Genomic DNA, 24888 nt, shown 5'->3' with positions numbered 1-24888 from the left:
TCGAGTCCTGCATGCTCGTGGAAGATTGTTACTAATCTGCAGGGGAGGAGGTTTGACCGATCTTGAATTTTGATTTATTTGCCCGGTCGCATTGTCCATATCCTTTATCGCTGGTCGCCGCCACGAGTTGTCGATCGATTGTCTGTGACGTTGACTGGAAGCTCCCCCTCGCTGCGTGTACCGCTCCTCCCGGCAAATCATGCTCCCGCAATGCCAGGGTCCCGTTTGGGCCATCGACGACCTGTCGCATTGCTTCCAGCGCAAGTGAGTCCCATTTACCTTTCCTTTTTCAACCCGCCGTGCGACCTGCTACCCTGTCCGGCCGTAATCCCGGTCCCCAGTTTGCTGATCGTCCCAATTTGAATACAGCATCCTGCAAGTCTCGTTGCCGCTGACTGCGTGCGCCTTATCCCTGCTAACAATCGTCCTCCACCTCGCCTATCGCTACGCCACCGCTCGCAAGGGTGTCGCCTACAAGGTTCTCCCCAACGATGCCTCCGATGACGAAAATGTGTCTACCGCGGAAACCGAATCAGATCCAATGCTCCTGCAGGCCGTGCAGAGCGAGCAACTCGAACTCGAAGTGGACCGCCCTCGCGGTGAGATCGCCGTTGTCGCCCTTGAAATCGCTGCGCTCGTCGGCCAGATTGCTCTTTACGCCGTCGTTCTCACCACCCACGGCTGGGGCCGTCATGGAGCTCTCCCCACGACAGCCGGTCTGATCTCATGGGGGTATATACTTTTCTTGGTCTTGGTCCGGCTCCTCTTGTCCAGCATGGATCTTTTCTCCGCCCCCAGACTGTGGACGCATACGGCTATTCTATACGGTGCCCAGTGGCTCTTCAACGTCATGGTCTTCCGATCCGCGATCATCCACCCGATATCAAGACGTGCTTTGATTCTCAGCAGCATCCAGTTCGGCCTCAGCACTCTACTTATGTTGATCTCCCTCACTACTCGTCGCGGTAACAAGCCCGTACTGGTGGAGCGGGAAGATGGATTGGAGCCCCCACGTTACCCCATGGCCAGCTTGCTGTCTCTTGCGACTTTCTCATGGTTGGATCCACTGGTTTTGAAGGGCTACCGTCAACCTCTCGAACTTGAGGATGTGTGGAACCTGACTCCCACCCAAAAGGCCGCTGCGGTACTTACGGACTTTAGAAAACGACAGATGAAGGGTTCTTTGGCATGGAAGCTTATTCGCTTTTTCATTGGAACGATTTTGAAACAAGGTGCTTGGACTATCTTCGCCAACCTGTTCGTCTTCGTGCCGAGTCTCCTGCTCAAGGCTATTCTCGAATACGTCGAGAATCCCCGGTCAACCACCCCGAACGCTGCTTGGTTGTACGCGATCCTTCTTTTCTTCTCCTCCATCATTCAAGGCGTTGCAGACGGGCAGGCTCTGTTCATTGGCCGCAAGATGGGTGTTCGCATTCGCGCCATCATCATTGGTGAAATCTACGCAAAGGCCCTCCGACGCAAGGCAGGCGCTGCCACAGACGCGGCGAAGAAGGCTCTGGAGGAGTCAAATACCCCCAAAGATGTAAAACCAAAGAAGAGAAATCTACTCTCATTTGGCCGAAAGAAGAAGTCCACTGCCACCGAAGACGAAGCTGAAAATGGAACGGCCAAGCCTGCTCAATCAGATCTGGATGATACCGCTGCTCAGGCAAATGTTGGTACCATCATTAACCTGATGGCAATTGATTCTTTCAAGGTCAGTGAGGTTGGCGCCTACTTGCATTTCCTGTGGGCCAGTGTTCCCGTACAGATTATCATGGCCGTCACTTTGCTCTACAAGATCATGGGTTTCAGCTCCTTCGCCGGTATCGCATTGATGAGTTTGATGCTGCCCGTCAACCTCTTCATCGCCAGGCAATTCAACAAGGTCCAGAATGCCATTCTCAAGGGAACTGATGCACGTATCCACGCTACCAACGAAGTTCTGCAGAACATCCGTATCATCAAGTACTTTGCATGGGAACAGCGATTCCAAGACATAGTCAACGAAAAGCGCAAAGCAGAGCTCAAGTCGTTGCGTCGTCGTTACATCCTGTGGTCTTGCGCTGCGACAGTTTGGTATGGAACGCCAATTCTGATCACCTTCCTGTCGTTCTTCCTATATACTGTCGTCGAGAAGAAGCAACTGACCCCCTCGATTGCCTTCCCTGCCTTGTCAATGTTCTCTCTCCTGCGTGTTCCTCTAGATCAGCTGGCCGACATGGTGGCGCACGTGCAAGAGTCAAAGGTCTCCTTGGATCGTGTGGACAAATATTTGAACGAGGAAGAGACTGGGAAGTACGACCAGCTACGTGACACTAGCGCCGCAGGTGGACCGTCTCAAATCGGCCTGGAGCAGGCAACCTTGACCTGGGGCACTACTAGTCCTCACCCTCAAGCTCCTTCTTCCTCAGATAGCGGCGCCGATGCTTTCCGCCTCATCAATGTTAATGTCAATTTCCCTATCGGTCGTCTGAGCATTATCGCCGGGCCCACGGGCTCTGGAAAGACCTCTCTGCTCCTGGCTTTGCTCGGTGAAATGCGCCTTGTTGAGGGTCGTGTCCATCTCCCTGGAGGCTTGTCCAACCGTGCTGAACTCCCCGTTGACCCCGAGACTGGCCTCATTGACAGCGTCGCGTACTGTGCCCAGGAAGCTTGGCTGGTCAACGATACTGTCAAGGAGAATATCATCTTCGCGTCTCCGCCCGATGAGAAGCGCTACCGTGCCGTGCTTAAGGCTTGTGCCCTCGAGCGCGATATTGAGATCCTCGATGCTGGTGACCAGACCCTTGTCGGAGAGAAGGGCATCAGTTTGTCCGGTGGTCAGAAGCAGCGTATTTCCCTGGCTCGTGCTGTCTACAGTAGTGCCCGCCACTTGTTGCTGGACGACTGCCTGTCCGCTGTCGACTCACACACCGCCAAGCACATTTTCCGTCAAGCTTTGACTGGCCCACTCATGCTGAACCGCACATGTGTCCTGGTAACCCATAACGTTGTCCTTACCGTGCCCCAGGCAGATCACGTTGTCGTTCTCGAGAATGGAAAGGTTACTGCACAGGGTAAGCCTGAAGAAGTTGCATCTAGTGGCGCGCTTGGCGAGGAATTCTTCAAGTCTCGGCCTGGTTCCCGTGCCAGCTCGCGTGGTATATCCCGCGTGCCTTCGCAGCATGAAGATGACGTAGCGGATGAGAATTCCACTGCGGCTAATGCAAACGCCAACGGTACCGCCAACAAGACGCAGAAGGACGAGAAGTCACACATGACAGAAAGCAAGGCTACTGGTAGCATCAAGTGGTCGACTGTCATTATGTACTTGCGGTCTATGGGTTCCTGGCACTACTGGGTCCTGGCTGTTTCTGTATTCTGTATGCAACAGCTGGGTTCGGTCTCCACCAACATTTGGATTCGTCAGTGGGCCAATTCCTATCACACGTCCAAGGTTGGTGTCGAGGGTGATGTTGGTAGCTACGCCGCCGCAGCCCACCTCAAACCACCCAGCTTCAACGTGGGTAGCGTCTCGAAGATGAGCACCTGGGGTCCGCCTCAGCTTAGTTCGCGATCCATTGGCCCTATCACCGATGATGGAGAAGTCAATGTGGGATACTACCTGGGTGTTTATGCGCTCCTTGGTATCGCGTACATCCTCATCTCCTTGTCCCGCGAGGCCGTTCTGTTCTGGGGCTCGTTGCACGCATCCTGGAAGATCCATGACAATCTTCTGCGGGCCGTTATGCACGCCAAATTCCGATTCTTCGACTCGACACCTCTCGGTCAGATGATGAATCGCTTCTCCAAGGATGTTGAGTCGGTTGACCAGGAGGTTGCGCCCGTGGCTATTGGCATGCTTCACAGCTTGGCATCGGTGATCATGATTGTCATCCTAATTTCAGTTATCACGCCTGGTTTCTTGATTGCTGGTGTTTTCATTACTCTGGTGTACACCGCTCTCGGTGCCGTCTACCTGAACTCTTCTCGTGATCTCAAGCGTCTGGAGTCTGTGCAGCGCAGCCCATTGTACCAGCAATTCGGCGAGACCCTGAATGGTATTGTCACTATTCGTGCTTATGGCGATGGTCCTCGGTTTATTGTTGACAACCACCGCCGTATCAATGCTTACAACCGACCGCACCTTTACCTGTGGGCTAGCAACCGCTGGCTCGCTCTTCGTGTTGACTGGACGGGTGCTTTGGTTTCGTTCTTCTCTGCCACCTTTGTCTTGATCAACGTCGGCAAGATTGACGCTGGTGCTGCTGGTTTGTCTCTGACCTACGCCGTGACCTTTACCGAGAACGTCCTATGGCTTGTCCGCCTCTACTCGGAAGTTCAGCAGAACATGAACTCCGTTGAGCGTGTCCGCGAGTATCTCGAAGTTGACCAGGAAGCTGCTCCCGTCATTCCTGAGTCTCGACCGGAGCCCAACTGGCCTACCCAGGGTGCCGTCGAGTTCAAAGGCTATACTACACGCTATCGCCCTGATCTGGACCCCGTGTTAAAGGAGGTCTCCTTCTCCGTGAAGCCCGGCGAGAAGGTTGGTATTGTCGGCCGTACTGGTGCTGGCAAGAGTTCCCTCGCTTTGGCTCTCTTCCGCGGTCTGGAAGCCGGGAAGGGTCAGATCCTGATCGACGGCGTGGATATTGGATCTATCGGACTTCGGGATCTGCGTGAAGCTATCACGATCGTGCCTCAAGATCCCACTCTATTTACCGGCACTATTCGTAGCAATCTCGATCCCTTCGGCCTATTCAGTGACGAGGAGATCTTCACAGCCCTCCGTCGCGTTCATCTCATTGGGTCCAGTACATCCGGCACCGCAACCCCAATGACTACAAGCACGGCTGTTGAACCCAACGGTATGACCGGCAGCACCGCCTCCGTGGTCGACAACAAAAACGTCTTCCACAACTTGGACAGTCTGGTCTCCGAGTCCGGCTCCAACCTGTCCCAAGGTCAGCGACAGCTATTGTGCTTGGCGCGCGCGCTTCTCAAGAAACCCCGCGTCCTAATGATGGACGAAGCCACCGCCTCAATCGACTACACCACCGACGCCAAGATCCAAGAGACTCTGCGGGAACTGCACGACAGCACGATCATCACCATCGCGCATCGTCTGCAAACCATCATCGACTACGACAAGGTGTTAGTCTTGGACCACGGCCGCGTCATCGAATTCGATCACCCGTGGACTTTGATTAACAAGGAAGATGGCCAGTTCCGTAGTATGTGTGACAACAGCGGAAACATGGAGGTCCTCCTAGACGGTGCTAAGCGCGCCTGGTCTCAAAAGCGACTGGTGGATGAGTCGTGAACAAAACCCTCCCTCCCTCCCACCATCCATCCATCCACCTAAGCACCCGCGACAAACGCCAGTACATATTTATCTTTACCCCCGATTTCTTATCCCTGTGCATGCTTGTACCTCCTTCTCCTCGCTTTCGGTCGAGGAGACCCTGTCAAAAAGAGATTCGTGTTTGTACATTTTCCTTGTTTCCTTGTTTCCCGTTTTTTCATTCCTTTCCTTTATTGTCTGGGCGGCATCCGTGTACGATTCATTGTTATCTAGCTCATTTTTATCGTCTGCGGCGTCATGGCTTGCATTCTCCCGCAAATACACTTCCTTTTTGAGGCTTTGGTTTTCCTTCCTTACTTCTTTGTCTATCGTTCGGCTTTGAGACGTGGCTCGGAGATGCTTTCCTCTGCGCTGTTGAGGATTGGGGGTGTCTCTGCTGTGGATAGAAATGGAAAGTGATTGGTTGTCACTGTGATTGATGTTGTAGATTGTAGGCTTGTGGGCGGAGTCTCGCCGTTGAGTATCTAGCTGGTGCTGGTAAGTGCTTCGTGCTTAGTACAACAGTCGAATCCTAGATCTAGCAAGTATAATACTAAATCCATGTATCTTTCAAACATGACTTCTATATTTCTAATCATCTCACAAAAAAAGGTCAATGTCAATATATACATAGTCCGATCTCGCTTTATTACAATCACATCGACTCAGAAACCAGACAGAACGAAAACGCCTGACCAGCAGCACCGGAACTCGTCGTACACTTATGTTCGAAATTGGCTTCCATGTTTTACAAAGAGAAACTATCTCAAACCCTAACGCCAAGACCATGGTGAAACCTATCTGGGCTGGGTGCAGCTAGTCTGCATATCACCCCTGTTCGTAAAAATAGAAATGTAAAATGTTTGACAAGACAAAAACGGTTGGACCCTTGAATTACGCGCCTCGCGAATACGCGTTCTTTCACCTACTATCGTCTCCCTATCGCCCGCCTAAGTCCAACTTCTTGTGGCAACTTACACCACCTTGAACCCCCACCAGCAGACGAATACCCACGACGCAGAATGGCTCTAAACCGGCCCCTTGCTACTCGAGAGGTCATTCGCGATATCAAACTTGAGCATGGTGCCAACTTTCCCTAGACTAGTTTGGCCTCCTCTCTCAATGTGTAGCGCGGTAGCACGGTCAAGTCACCTGATGATGGGGGCTAAGATGGCCCTCGCGCGGTTGCGAGGCCTGTTCCAATCACCCTTCCTCAGGACGGATATAGCATCCTATGTGTTGCTTTTATAATGACATCGATCACATGTCCTGGCGTGAATAACGGGGTTCAGGTTGGGATTAATAACGGCCCGATTCATCTTCCTCCAGGTACCAGGGGCTGTTGGAACATGTGAAAGCCAAATTACCTACAGTAATAGTCGCTCCGTCCCAGAGCGACCCGAAGCCAGCACAGAGCCCCTATCGACTTTGTTAGTCGCGATGCCCTGCTTGGCCAAATTCAGAAGAAATCATCGTCCTGGGGCCCAGAATAGTTCTCGTTGGTCTCGGCGGCGTGGGGTCAGGTAACACGGATCCAAGCCGGTCTTTTCAAGGCTAACTATACAATAGGAAAACACGACTTGCCATCGAATACTGCCACCGAGTTCGACAGCAATCGAACGACACGTGGATCTTCTGGGTTCATGCGAGTAATTCGGCCTGTCACGAGAAAAATTGCGCAGTATACCTAAGCAACCTGAAACGCAAGATTTATATTGCGGTAATAAAACCATCACTCGATAATAATGACCGCCTCGCAGTGGTTGAAATTGACGAGCCTGCAGTTGCCTGAAATCCCTTATCGGCGGTTTCAGAGAAGTCTTCTTTAAGTGAAGGTTTGTTGCAGTGTTCGGTTTCCTGTTGCTGTATCCTAAGATTAACTTGTCAATTGATTTTATTTGTCCCGATAATAGGTATTTGGTTTCACGGCAAAGACTACAATAACATTAGCTTCTTTAGAAAGCATTCATAAATCTCCTTTGTTAGGGTAGAAGATTATTCGATCAGGTAAAGAGACAATAGCGAAGTGGATTCCGAAATATAGTATATCAAGTACATACCATACAAGAACTGAATCTTGAAGGATAATCTTAATAGTTTACGCCCTTTTTATAAGGAACAGTTCATAATAGACACCTGTAGGATTGCAAAGACAGGTCCCTTGTCGTACACCCCGTAGCTCAGATGCTGTACGGTAGCATTGCCTTCGCTGTAATTTCCCTTGCGAGACGTAAACTTTTCACAAAGGATTCGGTGAGGATTCATGATGTTATGCTGGGGGTTCAGTGCACACGGATGCAGTACACCAAGGTATACGAAGATGCGATGAATCCCTTACACATTTCCCTTACACGTTTCGGTGGCCTGTTCTAGATCCCCCCGAGGCTAATCTAACGTCATCTGCTCCGTAGAGCAACTAATACTGGAAAAGCTGGCTATTTCCGCGGAAGCTTGAATTCTAATTGGTACCGTGGGTCAGAGATCAGAGACAAGAGACTCTGGCCCGCCCTTCCCACTATGCATCCGAGTGGCTCATTCCACCTAAATATGCAACATATAATTAAGCATTTATAAGCAAACCTCTAGTTAGATGTGCCCGTTCATAGTGGCCAGATACGTTGTGGTCGTCCACCTAGGTCTCGACCTGGCTCTCAAGAAAGCCGTTCACTATTCCTAATTAGGACCTATTTGTCTTGTTTATCAAAGCTCAGGTGACCCGAGTCCCGCGTGTCCAACCTTCGGACCCTCAAATGATCGTCTCTACTAGGCGGTGGCTTGATGCTACCAAACAACCGTATATTGGATGAGATCTCAGGAATCAGTTAGGATGGCACGGTTGCCGCAGCCGGCAGCTTCTGCTATCTGTGGCGTGGATAACTTTCGTTGATGATCATGTCATGAATAAGCTGGTGTTTGGAAGCGGCTAGAATGGTGCCCATCCTGGGTTGGCCACTTGTGTTTGATTGTCCACGATCCTCGCACCAAGGGACGATAATTTTCAAGACCCTGGGGAAAGGGGGCATCGAGGTAACGAGTGTATTAATGATACAGGTGCTGTACATAGTATACGGCAAGCTGGAATTCTGAATACCAACTGTACTTCCCCAATACAACCCCCAACGACAAGGATTGCCCAAAAATCCCGATGCGGACTAGTGTGGCTTGGCAATTAGGATCGTGAAAGGGCGAAAGAGTATAGGTGGCGACGCCGGTTTCGGGAAGTAATGTGTTGTGTTCGAAACTGAAGTTCGAGACGTACTGTACCTGTGCGGGAAGGACTGTAACCGGAGAACGCGTGGGGATGGAATCTCAACAGCCGGGCCCTGATGGAGGTAAATAGACCTCTCCCAGACCTTCACGACCCTTACTCGACCCTCGACTCTCGCCGACCCTTATGCGGGTGACCCTCGGGGACCCTCATAGACCCTCATTTTCATAAAATGTCCACACTTTTCCTAATTTGGGTGGATAAAATGAAGAATTCATCCTATTTAACGCATATAGATCACGAGTTTCTACTGTTTGTGCTCTGGCTGCGGATAAGGTGGCCAGACCCCCGACCGGTCTGAGGGCTACCCGCGGGTGAGGGCGAGGTCTAGAGGCAAAGAGCCCTTCACCATCAATTTAATCATGTGAGAGTGCCAATATTTCGTCATTATAATATTTAACCTATCAATGGTGGCGAAAAATTATTCTCGAGAACGTTTCCTCTGTCATTGTTGAACACACCACGATCTTTATTTAACAGTCCAATAACTTGTGGGAGAAGTAGCTAGGAAGTCCAGTTTCAATAGCTGCTCTACAAAATGCACAGAAATTTCTAAACAAACCCAACGAAATGACCAAAGGCTTGTCATTATTATTATTGTTGGTGGTGATTGTGTCTGTGCTATCAATTTCCTCTTTCGGCGAATGTGACACTTGTGCCTCCTTGGTTACATCTTTACCACGGGGAATTGATGACAAACCTCTCCAGCAGAGAAGCGGGGACACATCTGCTGCCAGTGATCTCTACGGTATTGGTGTCCGAATCGGCATATATCTCCAAAGCGCCGGAATGCTCGTCGCCCTCTGGGAAGACTCAGGAAAGGGCTACAGAATTGCCGTTTCGGCGAACGTTATCGGTATTTTAGTCGCGTGGTCCATATTGATGGATCGAAACACATTCAGTTTCAGTGAAGCATATCTCGTCCTCTCAGAGATTAGCTGCTTTTTAATTCCTGGAGCTTTTCTTATTGTTGACATTACAACAGCCGCTGGCGAAATCGTGGGTTCGATTGGGGTGCTTGTCGCTGTCGCCTGGATGGACATTGGCTGGATGTGGCTGTTCACGACACATTATCGTCAACTCCCGTTACTTGGCACGTCAAATTCAGGGTGGTTCTTTGCTCGTGTCCGATTGGACGGATGGTATCGAGGATTTATAATAGCGTGTTATTCTATCTCGTGCCTTTTTGTTTTGGTCTTCACTTGTCTTGTTATATTGATCAACTGTTTTATTATCCTGAAATGTGGTGATGACGAAGAAAGAGTTGAGGAAGCTTTAAAGGAAGCAGGGAGGACACATTTCCATTTCCTCGATTTGGGCCCGGACAAAGTATGGGCATGGCTGGAGTTTGCTGCGAAATTTTTTAAACGTTTTGCCTGCATTCTGGGGGTATTTATGTGGGTCTTGTTGGTGGCTACTTGTGAGATGACTATTCAGTGGAATGGCCTTACTCCGGAAAACAGCCTTACCAAGCCTGGACAGACGATCCCTCTTTGCGTTGGGATTATAATCGCCGCGGACGGTATCTGCTCTATCCTGAAAATCGTTATTGCAGGAAAGGAACGGAGTACAAGTATGAGAAAAATGTTCAGTCACCTCCAACATCTGGAGCTCGATGACTCAGATCGAGGCTCTGAACATCATACGGATCTAGGTACTACTCCATGATCCTGAAAATCGTTATTGGAGGAAAGGAACGGAGTACAAGTATGAGAAAAATGTTTAGTCACCTCCAACATCTGGAGCTCGATGACTCAGATCGAGGCTCTGAACATCATACGGATCTAGGTACTACTCCATGACCCTGAAAATCGTTATTGGAGGAAAGGAACGGAGTACAAGTATGAGAAAAATGTTCAGTCACCTCCAGCATCTGGAGCTCGATGACTCAGATCGAGGCTCTGAACGTCATACGGATCTAGGTACTACTCCATACAACCATAATGTAATTCAAAAGCTATTGCGACGACATCTTCTCCCAATGAATGAGTTTGGTTTACAAGAATCAGTTCGTGATTCTCACTTGGACTTATAGTGAGTAGCTTCCTGCGTACCATCACTGTCTGAAATCCAGTGCGAGCTGCCTGCGGTTAACATTGAAAGTCGACCATTCTGGAATCTAATGGTCAATCTATCCCCTGCGCATCAAAACACGTCGCCTTGAAATCTGCGAAGTTCATGCCTTAAGCTACCAAACCAACTTACCTCAGAATATCCTCCCAGCGGTGAGATCCCTACTGGAGGATACTGATTCATCTCTTGAGGTGGAACCGCTGTTTTTGTCTTAGGCAAGGCACCATCTTGCCCGAGAATATCCTCCAGCATTTGTGCTTTCCAATGCCACTTCTATTCTACTGTAAACTCTCAAACTAGGGTTTTCCTGCTCTATGCTAACTTCATAGATTGGGATAGGAAATCCTTACGGTCATTATACAAGATATCGGCCCAGCAAAGTTTTAGTGAGCAACCTAGGTTGCTATAGGTACGATGGGACCCTCTACATTGACAGATCGGCGAAGGGAGATTTCCTTCGCTGGACAAGGGAGATTTTCTGGACGCATTTAGGACGAGGCCTTAGGAATCCCTATTTCATATTTAGACCTGCATCTAGGCAGATGACGTGAAATTCACACTAGCATACTGTACCTTTGGCTCCGGCATAACGTTATTTCCGGGGCTGATCATAAAGCAATCAAGTCGCGCTTTCACTTAATTTCATTATTAGCAATAAGTCATATCTATATTTCTATCGCAGTTGAAATCATTATTTCCCATTTGATTACTATTTCCTGTTTGCCTAGTCGTAACTTCGCCCGTGGATTATCCTTCACCAGGCCCCAAGCGAGTGGCTGATGAACGCTCATCCCCGCTGTACTATACCCTATGGAGACCAGGCTTTTCCAGCAGGTGATCACAGAGAGCCTCTAACATTGATAGGGAGATATTGTGCGGCCTGCCTGCTCGAATACGAGGAGCTCTAGTATCACCCGAATTTTGGTAGGTTACTGGGACTTGTGGTGGCAGAACGCGAGCTGCGTCCAGCGGCATCAGCAATCTGGGATGTAGTTAGTTATTTGCTCAAGGTCATATCGCGAATGAACTCTCAAGTAGCAGGGGGCAGATTTGGGGCCATTGCGTCGTGGGTATTCGTCTGCTGGTGGGTTGAGGGTGTGTACGTTGCAACAACTTGGACTCAGGCGGGCGATAGGGAGACGGTAGCAGGTGAAGGAACGCGTATTCGCGAGGCGCGTAATTCAAGGGTCCAACCGTTTTTGTCTTGTCAGACATTTTACATTTCTATTTTTACGAACAGGGGTGATATGCAGACTAGCTGCACCCAACCCAGATAGGTTTCACCATAGTCTTGGCGTTAGGGTTTGAGATAGTTTCTCTTTGTAAAACATGGAAGCCAATTTCGAACATGAGTATATCGCAGCGTTGGGGAAAATTTATAGTTTATAGTGCACGCCAAGCTCAAGCCACGGTCGCGTTTGAGGTTGGCGGAGACCAGTGACCAGTCCTTAAGGAATGGTGCAGTCGCGGACTAGCCAACCATTGACACACGGCCCCAAATCATAGGATCACGTTGCTGCTTGTTGCAGATGGTGCAACGTGAGAATGGAGAACGGGGGCGAACCCGACTTCGAGTTAAGGAACCCTGAGCATGGTTCAGGAGTGAATTAGGAAAGCCGATCAGTCGATTCGGTTGCGAACCGAGTTTTTTTCTTCCCCTTTCGACAGTAGCCAGTGTTGTCGTGGAAAGGTCGTCTCGTGTTGAGATAAATAGCGCTCTTTTGCTTTCCCGTGGCACGGTATACATACACGTGTTGTAGATAGGAGCATTGAGTCGTCGAACCGGGAGGGGAAGACCCGAAGGTTTAGCGCGGCGGGTGGGGAAAGGTTGAATCCTGATCTAAGAGCTTGGCAGAAGAAGGTGGGTTCGGCACTGCATAAAAGAGCAAGCCGAGCAAAAGAAGTTAGACCGAGGCTGGTCTGGTCCCGGTCCCTCCCACAGCTACATTCAGCGTTGAGCACGCAGACAACCCCTGATCACGGTGAGGATGGCGATGATCGAGCTTGCGATCACAAAGAAGCGTAGTGGCGGTAGTAGAGAGGGCAGCATTTCCCAGACGGACTGTGTAGCTTCCAAACGGTCCAACTCGGACATCAAGTCCCGAACGGGAATCATCCGTGCACGGGTGTCGATCCCTGCATCCGGAGATTCGATTGACTTTGAAGCAGTCTGGCCTCGCCCGCTGGTGACGAGGCCTGCTTCACGCAGTGCAGTTAGTCGGTCGGCGATTTCATCTTCGTCGAGAACGGTCTCGGGCAAGTAATAAGGGCTCCGTTTGTTGAGGTGATAGTGCTGTTCGTTGTATGATTGGGCCGCGGGCGCCCATGACGCGTCTCGGGATAACAATGATTCTGCGTCTATGCTAGGGCTGATTTTTTGAAGGGTTGGTGGTGATGGGAGCGCTGCTGCTGTGACGAGGCTGGTAAATGCCACAGCTAGAGAGAGTCGTGCGAGGAGCATGTTGCGTTTGTAAAGGTACGGCTGTAGGAGCAGTTTCACTGATAACGCAGACTGATAATGATAAGCTGATGAGGCAGTGTTACATCACTGGGCGAGAAATGGAAGTGGAATATATAGAGAAGGTCCCAAAGTTAGGGAAAGAGATGAAGAGAAAGAAAAGTGTTCAAGGTGAGACGTTGTTGGGGTTGAAATAGGAAGAGGAGTAAGCAAAAACCCAAAGATAAGGAACTCCAACCATCGGATCCGGCGGCACTCAAAACGGGCCCTGGCAGGCTTAGCGTGGGTCAGCCGGAGTTTACGAATACGCTAATCTCCAGAATCATATGGATGTTGATGATGGTGATCGATAGTCTTGTCTCACCCTAACAGCCTAGAGTTGAGAGCAGCACAATAATCAGGGGAAAGAATCACTGTCTCTAAGAGAATTGGCTGTCGACATCCACCAGCCCCAACGAGGCTTATGTGACTGCTTGCATAAACCCGATGTGGTTGAAACCATGCTTGAGTTTCAGGGCGAAACGCCTATGCAGTTACTAGTTATGAAGATCTTTTGATGATTGAGACTGGTTATTTAACATATGTACTACTGTAGCAGTAATGGCGTAGAATCATTGGCCAAGCAAAGCTGTCCTCCAGTACGGTAAGTATAAGATCTAACCAATCAGCACCAAGCCTGCGGGACTTTCTGGCTTCTAGGAGACAGCTAATCCATCCCTCGTTCCTTGGTCCCGAGTAATAACGAGCCATTAGAGATGATATTTTAAAGCCTTGTCCTAAACTGGGCTGCATCATCTGATGTGCCCGAGTTTAGCCACATGCGTCTAAAGAAGCTGAACGAGGCCCCACTGGAGCTTTCCAACCGCGGGGCTTCCACGATGTTCTCCACATATGATGCGTTCACTCTGCCATTGTTATTTGACTGGTGGTTGTGCTTCCATTTCTAACTATCTTATTGTATGTACCAGAGGGATAAGCGGAGTAATCACAAGAGCATACTACAAATCAGGACAAATGATGTCATCCTCTGGTAAGAACTATAAATGTGCAGAAAGGACTCATTAACTGACGAATTTATTGCCAGAGTTAATCTTCTCGAAACATCACCAAGTATCGTCGACTTGATTCATTGAAGATAAAAACAATTCACAATGTCGGACTTCTTCCGCAGAGCGTCTGATGCACTCCAGCATCGCCAGCGTCAAGACTCTGCTGACTCAACGAACGTACCCGATCCCTCCGACGCAGCAAAACAGCCCGAGCAACCGTCGCTCAATCAACAGGCCGGGTCTAATCAGCCTGCCACTCAGGCCACCGAGGGTCTCGCTGGTCAAGCAGCTGGTACAGTTTTACCTTCTGTGGTCCGGATATCTGGTCTCCAACATACTTAGATCATCCATGTAGGTGACGACGCTCATCCGAAACACCGTTTCTGGGTCTGGGGACACCACCAGGATAACAAACCCATGACAAAGCCGGAACCTAGCCAGGCCAAGAAAGATGACATTGATTGGGTTATTGGATCGTAATGGTATAACTGTGTTTAGAGGGGAGGGTGGTATCAGGTCTGAAGCAAAATAGCCGTTATTTGATATGAAGAGGAAATAGCCAAAATGATATGTGCTACGACAACGGTGGACTTCCAGGGGTGGCAGCTGCCACCAACGTGCTGTCTTTTGTAATCGTCCATAATTATCCCATCTATTTTCCCTAGCCAAGATTTTGTCCGGCAAACCAAACGTGAAAGCGCTCCGGTGATGTATAGCTCTGCATCTTTTTATTTGAATCCAGCAAAACTATACATTTGCTCAGTAGAATCACATTTTAATACGTGTATATTATACACCCATCTTTTCAGGATGAACCGCTATTGTCAGCACACGAAAAGGCTGACGAGATCTGTCCGTCGGCGTACGCCTGATTAATCTGAACAATAACCCCGTACGTTCCTCCCACAGCCATGAATGCCCCCAACAAGATAAGCAAGACATGGATAGCATACATAGCCTTCTGCAGGATATTCCCCTTCAGATACTCGCCATGAGTGTACAGCCATAACCATCCCGGAAGACTCATACCCAACGGTGCAAAGCACAACGCACCCACCAAGGCCAACACAAAGTTGAAAATCGGAATCGCACAGGCTAAGATAAATGATATTGCTGCCATTCCAATCGTGCAGCTAAGCCAAGTACCCCAGTGGACTACCGTGTTCGCCTGCAAATGACGGGAGTTGCGCAGGATTCGGACGAAGAGATACTTGGCCGCGACGTGTACGTATAAACAGCCACTGATAATCAAGCCCGGCAGTGCAATTCCATACGCGACGCGTTTGACGGTTGTTCCGGCACTGCCGAGGGAGGGCGAGGCGATCCATTTGCCGCACCAGGCATAGATCACCAGACTAAACGTCAGGTACGAGGCGGTTACTAGGCTCATGCTGAGATAGACGGCCTTGGGATAGTCCTTGGGCTTGCGCATCTCCGAGATAACGGGCAAGAACGCCGATGTTGCAGCACTCGAGACAAAGATCGTGGCTGCAGCGGTGATACCGGTTGTAAAACTGGGGTTACCGATCACCCTGTATCCAAAATCATAATCACCTGTTTGCGGTGCAGCCGCCGGGCGATCTCGAGTTGTCACGCCAATCCTGTGCAAGGTTAACTTATACATTTAGACAAAAATCGAGGAAAAAGGAACATACACGATAATAAACACGGCGATGTACACACTAGCAAAGCCAACCCAAGTCAGCCAGCCAATATGCGAGAATTTGCGTACACTCGCGCATCCGGCGATGATGACCGTTGCGATGAAACTAAACCAGACAGTGCAGACGGAATGCTGCGAGAGCGCATTGAACGCAGTCGAAACACCAATGATGCCTGATGCAGCAACGATCACGTAGCTGACTGTGAAAAGAAATCCGACCAGCTCCTTGACTATCGGGCCGCCCACTACTTGGGCCATATCCGCGATGGAGTGACAGCCGGGATAGCGGTTACGGAAGTTGCCCTGCACGATGGCACAATAGGTATTTAGAAGAGTCCATCCGATGACACTGACGGCGCCTGGAAAGGCCCCGAGCTCGTACATCAGTGATGGAATTGAGAGGACACCGGTAGCAAAGATGACTGTTTTCGATTATGAATCAATTGGACGGCTTTCAAAGTCACCTAGGTAATCAGAGAACGACGACGTACTTTTTAGGAAGATAATTCCTGCCCGGATCCAGCTCACAGTACGAAAATCGATCTGGCCTTCCCCTCTTTTGAAGACTTCAAGGTGATCTTCCACCTCCGCCTTTTCCGTCTCGGTATTAGGGGGGTCTACAGAGTAGCCAGGGGCCTCCTTGATATCATCATTCGAGGTCGACATAGCGAAGTGCTAGATGATAGCTAGCCAGCAGAAGCAGGACAGGTTTTGGAAGTGAGGAATTGAACCATCGACAGAAGCGTAGACCCTTCGGAAGGAATATATAGGAGAAATACAAGTATTCACTCGCGAGGCAGGTACTTATCTCGCGCACCCGGCCTCTTTCCGGCAGGACCTTGTCATTGTCTTTTTGGTCGGCGTTGGGTCTGGTTTCTGGGGTCTTGAGACGGGACTAGTAGCACGCGATAACGAGGCCAGATACAAGTGGGCTATTTCTCCATCTTCTGTTTCCCCACAAACTCAAACCTTCCTGATAACAGGGCTAAAACGCGGGTTGACTGGATGGACCGGGCGTATTGGACTCCCGCGACGTAGTTGTTGGGGTAGGATCCGACTGGAATGACTGAATGGGGTAAGAGATTGGGGTAGTCTTGGCTGGCGGCGAACAAGGATTTTTGGAGACTGCGAGATACAGTTGCTGGTCTTGAGATAAGATAGAGCGTGTCATACCGAATAGGAATTTATAATAGAGGGAGTAATCAGTTGGAGTAGGCGAGTTGGAGAAGCGTCTATAATCGCCGACATACTAGTGGTTGAGTTGGAGACAAGAGATTAGAGAGTAAGTAAGCGTTGATTGAGATTAGATGGAAATCGCAAATAAAGCAATGTTATTCTAGAAAATACGGATTCTAATCTCCTCACTAAGAAAGTAAATGATAAGGGTGCCTTCATTTCTTCAGCATTGATCCAACCGGAGCAGGCATCAGAGCTCCTGGTGGAACTGGGTTCTTCTTTTTGAACTCGTCACACATTTGCTCCATAGTCACAAATTCGACTCCTTCATGCTTCTTGAAGTGCTCGATCAGTCTGTTACAATCATATCAGTATCTAAATCTCTTTAGAAAGTCTGCGTAACTCACCGCTCGTGCATCATCAGGACATGCGGCCTTCCAGAAACATCCGGGTGAATAGTAATCGGAAAGATAAACTCATCGTATTCGCGATAGAAGTAATCAAAGTGATCGCGCCAAATATCTTCCACATCCCGGGCATTGACAAAACCATGACTGTTTGGTGCCTTCTTGATAAACATCATGGGCGGCAGATCGTCAATGTACCAGTTGGAAGGAATTTCAACAAGGCCGGTTTGCGTGCCGTGCTCAAGCGGCTTCATCCAGGTCTCAGCCTTCTGACTGTAGTCGATCTTGGTCCAAGAATCACCAATCCGAAGATAGTATGCTTGACAGTCTTCATGACTCATACTGTGGTCATATTCAATGCCGTAGTCCAGGAGCAGCTGGGCGCCTTCTTTACTGGTCTCCCACCAAGGGGCGACACTGCCTCGGGGGGGTTTGCCGGCGAACTCGGTTAGCATACGATAGGTTTTGTCGAGAACATCTCGCTGCTGATCAATGGTCATATCCGTTGGGTTTTCGTGTGAGTAGCCATGAAGCCCGATTTCATGGCCTGCATCACGGACTGCAGCCATGTCCTCGGGGAAGGTCTCCAAAGAGTGGCCGGGAATGAACCATGTTGTCTTGATGTTATACTTGTCGAAGAGCTTCAGCAGTCGTCGCGTTCCAACTGTACCCGCCCAGACGCCTATCCCTACATTAGTAGATTGCCTAAACTGGAGGAAAATTGGCGCACCTCGGCTGATATCGTTTGTCGAGTCTTCGCCTCCGTAGGAACCAAGCCATCCGGCTACAGCGTCAACGTCGACGCCGTACGTGATGAGAACTCTCTTAGGGCCCATTATCTCGTCAATTTTGAGTAATTGTAGGGTTGAAAGTTAGAACGGTCAGCCTAGTCGCTTTTGTACAGTGTCAACACATGCGGGGAAAGAGATAAGGCGATAGCCCAGCGATACACGAACCCCCCCGCTTCGGAGCTCGTCGGAGTCGCTGCCCAGCAAGCCCCCAAAGATCACCGGTCGGACGGTACGGCACTTGGTATCTCATGAAACTTGTAATCTCAAGCATTGAATTCATTTATCCTTCCATCGAAATCCGATATTGAGCCCTGCCTTCGTCCCCCGAGGATAGAGCGACACCTTGTGTGGGTCTACGAGGTTGGAGTCGTTTTGGGGTCAAATTACACACGACCTTAACTGCGATGGAGCCAGGCGCATGAGTCGTTCGTTGGTTTGCCGACGGTCTCCTCTCTTTGGAGATCAGCTCGGGAAAGGCCGATGGGTTACAAATCTTTCGACAAGCCAAAATCTCATAAACATTTCACAATATCCGGCTGCTGCTGTGTTAGTTCATCGTCAACACATCATGTCTGTTCTTTTCACTAGTATTTCCGAGTAAGTATTGCTTCCACAGGCCCCGTAGGGAGGTAATTAATCCAGGTGTTTACTAATGATCACTTTTTAGGAACAACCCGGTCAAACCTGGGGATGCGGAAGACCTCCTTAAGCCCTTCGGGCTAACGATAGATCCTTCCGAAGCAAGCGATTTTCATACACTCCTAGCAGCTGTTCACGACTGCGCTGAAGGTGTAGCTGCTCTTCCAGATTATCAACCGATCCCCGATCAAACAAAGTATCCTCGGGAAAACGTGCGCCGACCAGGAAAAGACGAGCAGGTTCTTGGACAAGCTTGGGCACACAAGTTCCTCATCAGAGGAAGCAAAGAAGGAGGTGTCCTGGCGGGGAAATCTGTCAGTCTCAAAGATGTCATCGCGGTGGCAGGTGTGCCGCAGTTGATGGGTAGCGACATTATCCCATCGTGGACCCCAACTACCGATGCCACGGTCTTGACACGCTTGTTAGAGGCTGGAGCCGATATCCATGGGACGTCGACTTGTGAGAATTTTTGTCATTCGACTTCTTCATTTACCAGTGCGCAGGGAACGGTGGAAAATCCCCATGCCGCTGGCTACTCCGCAGGTGGAAGTACTTCGGGAGGCACAGCCCTCGTCGCGGCGGGGTTGGTAGATATCACGATTGGAGGTGATCAGGGTGGAAGCATTCGAGTTCCGGCATCTTTCTGTGGATGTGAGTTCATCTAATACTTGGTTGTTATGAGACCATGTTGCCTGACAATCTCCAGGTGTCGGTCTCAAGCCAACCCACGGCCGGGTGCCGTTCACTGGTATCAGCAGCGGTGATGCTATGAACGACCATGCAGGGCCACTGACCAGGAATGTACTCGATGCTGCAACTTGTCTTGACGTGATCAGTGGTTACGATGGCATCGATGATCGCTCCTTGGGGAGTGGCAAGCCGGGTTCAACTAGTTTCGCCGCAAGCCTGAGCCAGGATTCTAAAAGACTAGAGGGCGTGCGAATTGGCATATTGAAAGAAGGATTTGAGCATAACGCTGTCAGTTCAAGTGTCAAACACTCAGTTTTGACGGCAGTGAAAAAGTTCAGAGATCTTGGCGCCACGATAGAAGAAGTGTCCCTTCCAGATCATCTGCATGGCCCAGCGATTTGGACTATCCAGCAACGAATCGCCGGCGCACAAACCTTGTTGGGGCAGAATACAGGTCGAAGAGGCCTGTATACAACTGAGATGGAACATGCGAGACTGCCATGGACTGACGAAGGATTCCAACGAGCATTCCCGTCAACTAAGAACGTTATAATCAACGGGCTTTATCTGATGTCTCGCTTCCCGGGTCTATATGGCAAGGCAGCTAATATTGGACGGCAATTGAGTGATAAGTACGAGGCACTCTTTGAGAAATACGACGTTCTAGTGATGCCTACCACTCCAGTTGTCGCCCCCAAGAACGAGAAACGCGGTCTTCCGTTGGAGTCGTTGAAACCCAGCATGGGGCTGACGATCAACACTGCCATCTTCAATGTGACTGGTCATCCGGCCATATCGATTCCTATTGGAACTGCTCCAGCAATGGACAACGTGGAGGTCATGCTTCCAGTCGGTATGCAGGTTGTTGGAGGATTATGGCAGGAAGAGAAGATTCTTCGAGTCACGCATGCGTGGGAGAGTCACTTCGATTGGAAGAAGATGCATTTCTCGACCAGCGAGAACTGATTAGAATAGACAGAGATGGAGTAATAAATTCGTTCTCAAGACCTTGAACATGCATACAGTTACCGCCGAGGATACCTGGGGAACTACCTTCGGACTTTTTCAAATAATTCACGGTACCGCCAAGACTATAAGAAAGTATTGATATTGAAGAAACTCCGGTGTTGAATTATTCTGCTGTCTTATACAGTGATGTATCCACCATCAACCAACATAGCATGGCCTTGAACAAACGACGCTTGGGTCGAACAAAGGAATAAGATTGCATCGGCAACTTCTTCTGGTTTACCCATTCTTTTCATCGGAGCTATCTCTGCTGCAGGTGTAATAGCTTCTCGAACTTCAGAGTTTTTCATGATCATTGGGGTTTCGATGACACCCGGGCATACACAGTTCACCCTAATGCTATCCTTGGAGTAGTCTATGGCATCCGCTCGAGTCATACCAATGACTGCAGACTTTGAAGCACAATATGCCGCTGCATCAAGCTATATGTCAGCTACCGAACTTGGAAACAATATGTGCATCATAGCATAGTACTTACGCGCACTCGGCCGACCGACAATCCCTAGCTGACTGGCCACATTCACTATCGCACCTCGCTGTGGAGGACGGCTAGGATCATGACTCGGCAAAGGATCTTGTCTAACCATTTGTTTTAGCTGTGCCCGAGATGACAGCCAACAGCCCCGATAATTGATATTGGTCACCCGGTCGAATTCCGCAAGACTGGTTTCCGCCGACCGTAGAGACTGCCCGAGCACGCCAGCGCAATTCACGGCATAATCGACGCGACCGAAATATTGGACGACTTTTTCAATGAATGCATCGGCAAAGTCATCGTCGGCCACGTTTCCAGGGTGGACTAGTAATTGCGTGTGAGGATATGCTGCGACAACTGCGTTTTTAGTCTGCTCCAGAGTGGTTTCGTTGAGATCGGTGATGGCTATGCGTTCGCATCCTGCAGCTGCAAATGCTTTTGCAACGGCAGCACCGATTCCTGTATAATATGAAGAGTGTTAGGTGAAACGTCATTGCTCCGCATTAAAGATAACCATAACCCACCAGTCCCACCAGCACCAGTCACCACGGCCACGCCAGGGAAGAGCGTTTTGGTGAGCATGGTGGTCATGAATTTGTTCGCCTTTGAATATCAGATTCGAAGATCGAAACTATCAATCAGTAGTCTTTCTAATCAACTATAGTCGTCGTTCCCCAGAGCCTATAGAGGCCTGATTATCACAAGCGGACAACCTCGCGATAAGAAAGGCCAAGTGGGTTGGAGTCACCGCTTGGCAGTTGGAGTAACCGCCCGCTCTCCGAAGTTGCTCCTCTTCAACTCCTCCCCAAATGTCCACTTTTTCCCTGCATTTCTCCAAAGGACTCGGAGTCACTGATGCCATCCCCATCGCCTCAGAAAGCAGGCCGCGGTGCAAAGGCGCGTATCTGTGTCCATTGCGGCCGGGCCTTTCGTCGTACGGAACATTTGGAGCGCCATGTGCGAACTCGTAAGCGCATCGTTGGGGTTGGAGTCATGAGGGGGAAACCAAATGACTGATCACATTTGCTAGACACCAAGGAGAAGCCCTTCATCTGCTTCTGTGGGGCGGCTTTTACTAGACGTGATCTATTGAAGCGTCATACACGCATTTCCCACCAGGATGGGTTGGTATCGCCCGACTCCCAGCCGGGGTCGATGGTGAAGCCGGTTCTCCAAGCACCCCCGCGCACGGCACCTGCAGCTGCAGCCATCCCACCGCAGTATGATGCAGCGGTTCGCCCGGTAGCTTCGATACCGGGGCAATCGCCCATGCATCAGTGGCCTGTTACGCAAACTGAACCCGCTCCGTATATACCTCAGAATCAAGCCAGTAGTATCGTGGCTGCCGGAGCTCCCAATCCCACTCCAATCCCAGGAGAGCATCCGGCAATGCATGATCCCGCCATGCTGCAGGCTGCGCAATTGCTTATTCCTGGCGACTATCAAGCCACCAGTAAGAACATCCATGTATAGAATGGGAAGCTTATTGTGACTGACGAATATAGCAATGCCCTATCTTCCGGAGGACCTCAACCACTTTCAAGAATTCACACATTTCTTGGATTCGATTGGGTTACCAGCAGAGTGGCTTCCTAGCGACGGAGAAGCAAATCAGATGCAGTCGGATATCGGCCTCGAAGATGTCCAAAAGCCTGTCCAATCATCGCAAGAGCAAACCAGGCCGCGACGTAGCCTGAGAGAGGAGTCGCGAGGAGACTCGCCTTTCCGCTCGTGGCTGCCATCGGTCCCAAGAGGTGACCAAAGTCTAGGTGCTCTTTCCGACTCAGGTATGTCGCTGGCACCGTGGTGCTTTTCTAGTGATTTTTGTATATCTTTCAAGGCGCTGACATCACGTAGAACCACCGCAGGACTCCTCCAAGTCTTCTAGGTTCAATATTTCGGAGGACCAACGCTTTCGACTTGCAGCAGCCCTGGAAGATTTTCGAAATGTCATCCCTGACTTTACCCTTCCATCCCGCCATACTCTGACTCGATACCTCACTTCCTACTTTGAAGGCTTTCACCCGCACATTCCATTTATACATATTCCAACATTCCGTTTCAATGAGTGCTCCGCAGAACTGATTCTTGCGATAATGACGATTGGGGCTCAGTATCGTTTCGAGCATCGAAACGCAGAAAGACTTTTCCACGTTTCCAAGGCCGTTCTATATGAGCGAATGTCTAGGGACTCTCGTATGGCGGGATTCTCAGCACCCCTTGCTGTTTCTCAATATTCCGGTGACGGGCAAGCGGCAAGCGGAGCAGCAATCAGCACCTCGAGACAGATGGAAGTGATTCGGTGTCTTCTTGTACTGATGAGTTATGCAACCTGGGAGCGAGCTGGACTCGTTCAGGAGGCCTTCCAAATTCAGTCCCAGCTGGTCCAACACATCCGCGACGCTGGGCTAACCGAGCCATACACCGACCCTCGTGCTACGTCGCAAGACTGGTACGAATGGGCCGATCAGGAGTCTGTACGACGGACCAAGCTTATTTCTTTCTGCTTCATTCACATACACAGCGTTGCTTACAATGTCTACCCCTCACTTCGGAGCAGCGAAATTCACATGCGCCTACCTTGCTCAACGAAGGAATGGACAGCGAACAACGCCGTTGAGTGGGAAGCCGCTCAACGAGACCGAGGGCCTCAGCAATTGTTCTTCCAAGATGCTTTGACTCTTCTACTTCAAAAGTCACGGTCAACGGTGCCGCTACAACCGATCCCAGCACCACTAGGCAACTACATGCTTCTTCATGGCCTGCTGCAGCGAATTCACATTGTTAGTGAACTCTCGTTGCCGAATGGAAGTCACTCAACCACTCTACCGACAGAAGAATTGAACAAAATAGAGTACGTTGCGCAATACCTCCTGCAGAAATTGGTCTCATAAGCTAACCACATCAACAGGCGAGCTCTTCGTTCGTGGACCTCCGTCTGGCAACAAGCTCCTGAATCAAGTCTCGACCCTCACAACGCTAATGGACCAATCCCATTTACATCAAGCGCCCTCCTAGGACTTGCCTACGTACGACTATCTCTGAATCTCGGACCATACCGCCGTCTCGAAACTCGTGAACCAGCAACTATAGCAGCTGCTCTGTGTCGGTCTCCCAAACCGGAGAGGAGCTACCGCCTCATTCCAGCTCTCATCTACTCTGCTCATGCACTCAGCATTCCCGTCCGTCTTGGAATCGACCATATCGCCCGGAGTCAAGCCTTCTTCTGGAGCGTAAGGCATTCGCTGGCGAGTCTTGAATGTGCTGTCTTGCTCAGCAAGTGGCTTTTCACACTCACAGAGGCGGCACCTGATCAAGCTTTGAGTGGTAGGTTTTCTTCCAGATATGTCACACCAGGTTCATTCTAATCAGTGGCTGTACAGAAAACGAGAGCCGGATTCTCCGCTGGACTCAATGCATTGTCGAAGAAGCGTACTCGTCAATCGACCTGGATGACGAATCGGAAGCTCCACCGAACCTCGAGCCTGCTGCACTGGGAATGGCAGTCCTCAGGCTTTGGGCACGATTGTTTAAGCGGAATACTCAGTGGCCTTTTATCAATGTCCTCGGACAAAGTCTTGAGCAGTACATGGCGATGATCTAATTTTGATGGCACCCCTGTATCTTTCTAGTTTGTACATACTATGACTGCATGCGCACATAATTGATGATAGATAATTGTACAAATTTGACTTGCACTTGTATTGATTATCTCTTGGTGGTTATCTTGCTCACTGTCAAGGGACTACGATGGATATTTTTCAGTAACTTGATTGACTAATCTATCTGACATAGACCAAATTGTCACTTCTAGATCACGTACTCGTCTCTGGTAAAGCCACAT

At 49.9% G+C, this 24888-nt stretch overlaps 8 protein-coding genes across 8 annotated transcripts; 4 read left to right on the top strand and 4 right to left on the bottom strand.

Moving 5' to 3' along the window:
* Nucleotides 1-199: 199 nt before the first annotated feature.
* N7458_002952 (uncharacterized protein) lies at nt 200-5305 on the top strand (the record flags this gene model as incomplete). The annotated part of the gene is made up of 2 exons (XM_056906335.1): nt 200-264; nt 370-5305. The coding sequence occupies 2 exons, from the start codon at nt 200-202 to the stop codon at nt 5303-5305; spliced, it is 5001 nt and encodes a 1666-aa protein (XP_056770442.1).
* Nucleotides 5306-12615: 7310 nt separating this feature from the next.
* On the bottom strand, nt 12616-13128 carry N7458_002951 (uncharacterized protein; the record flags this gene model as incomplete). Its single annotated transcript, XM_056906334.1, has 1 exon — nt 12616-13128. One exon carries the CDS (start codon nt 13126-13128, stop codon nt 12616-12618), a length of 513 nt encoding a protein of 170 aa, XP_056770441.1.
* Nucleotides 13129-14276: 1148 nt separating this feature from the next.
* N7458_002950 (uncharacterized protein) lies at nt 14277-14654 on the top strand (the record flags this gene model as incomplete). The annotated part of the gene is made up of 2 exons (XM_056906333.1): nt 14277-14466; nt 14530-14654. The coding sequence occupies 2 exons, from the start codon at nt 14277-14279 to the stop codon at nt 14652-14654; spliced, it is 315 nt and encodes a 104-aa protein (XP_056770440.1).
* A 325-nt stretch (nt 14655-14979) lies between these two features.
* N7458_002949 (putative neutral amino acid permease) lies at nt 14980-16503 on the bottom strand (the record flags this gene model as incomplete). The annotated part of the gene is made up of 3 exons (XM_056906332.1): nt 14980-15775; nt 15830-16259; nt 16329-16503. The coding sequence occupies 3 exons, from the start codon at nt 16501-16503 to the stop codon at nt 14980-14982; spliced, it is 1401 nt and encodes a 466-aa protein (XP_056770439.1).
* A 725-nt stretch (nt 16504-17228) lies between these two features.
* On the bottom strand, nt 17229-18256 carry N7458_002948 (polysaccharide deacetylase family protein; the record flags this gene model as incomplete). Its single annotated transcript, XM_056906331.1, has 3 exons — nt 17229-17367; nt 17421-18102; nt 18151-18256. The coding sequence occupies 3 exons, from the start codon at nt 18254-18256 to the stop codon at nt 17229-17231; spliced, it is 927 nt and encodes a 308-aa protein (XP_056770438.1).
* Nucleotides 18257-18779: 523 nt separating this feature from the next.
* Nucleotides 18780-20506, top strand: N7458_002947 (putative amidase; the record flags this gene model as incomplete). Its single annotated transcript, XM_056906330.1, has 3 exons — nt 18780-18808; nt 18879-19501; nt 19557-20506. The coding sequence occupies 3 exons, from the start codon at nt 18780-18782 to the stop codon at nt 20504-20506; spliced, it is 1602 nt and encodes a 533-aa protein (XP_056770437.1).
* Nucleotides 20507-20685: 179 nt separating this feature from the next.
* On the bottom strand, nt 20686-21635 carry N7458_002946 (SDR family NAD(P)-dependent oxidoreductase; the record flags this gene model as incomplete). The annotated part of the gene is made up of 3 exons (XM_056906329.1): nt 20686-20981; nt 21048-21503; nt 21569-21635. 3 exons carry the CDS (start codon nt 21633-21635, stop codon nt 20686-20688), a joined length of 819 nt encoding a protein of 272 aa, XP_056770436.1.
* A 264-nt stretch (nt 21636-21899) lies between these two features.
* On the top strand, nt 21900-24648 carry N7458_002945 (uncharacterized protein; the record flags this gene model as incomplete). Its single annotated transcript, XM_056906328.1, has 6 exons — nt 21900-22011; nt 22075-22497; nt 22550-22831; nt 22902-23898; nt 23956-24371; nt 24428-24648. The coding sequence occupies 6 exons, from the start codon at nt 21900-21902 to the stop codon at nt 24646-24648; spliced, it is 2451 nt and encodes an 816-aa protein (XP_056770435.1).
* Between the last annotated feature and the right edge of the window lie 240 nt (nt 24649-24888).

Source organism: Penicillium daleae (genome assembly GCF_028827525.1).
Source record: "Penicillium daleae strain IBT 16125 chromosome Unknown utg000002l_segment0_segment0, whole genome shotgun sequence".
Classification (NCBI taxonomy): Eukaryota; Fungi; Ascomycota; class Eurotiomycetes; order Eurotiales; family Aspergillaceae; genus Penicillium; species Penicillium daleae.
This window is presented reverse-complemented; position numbering and strand designations above follow the sequence as displayed.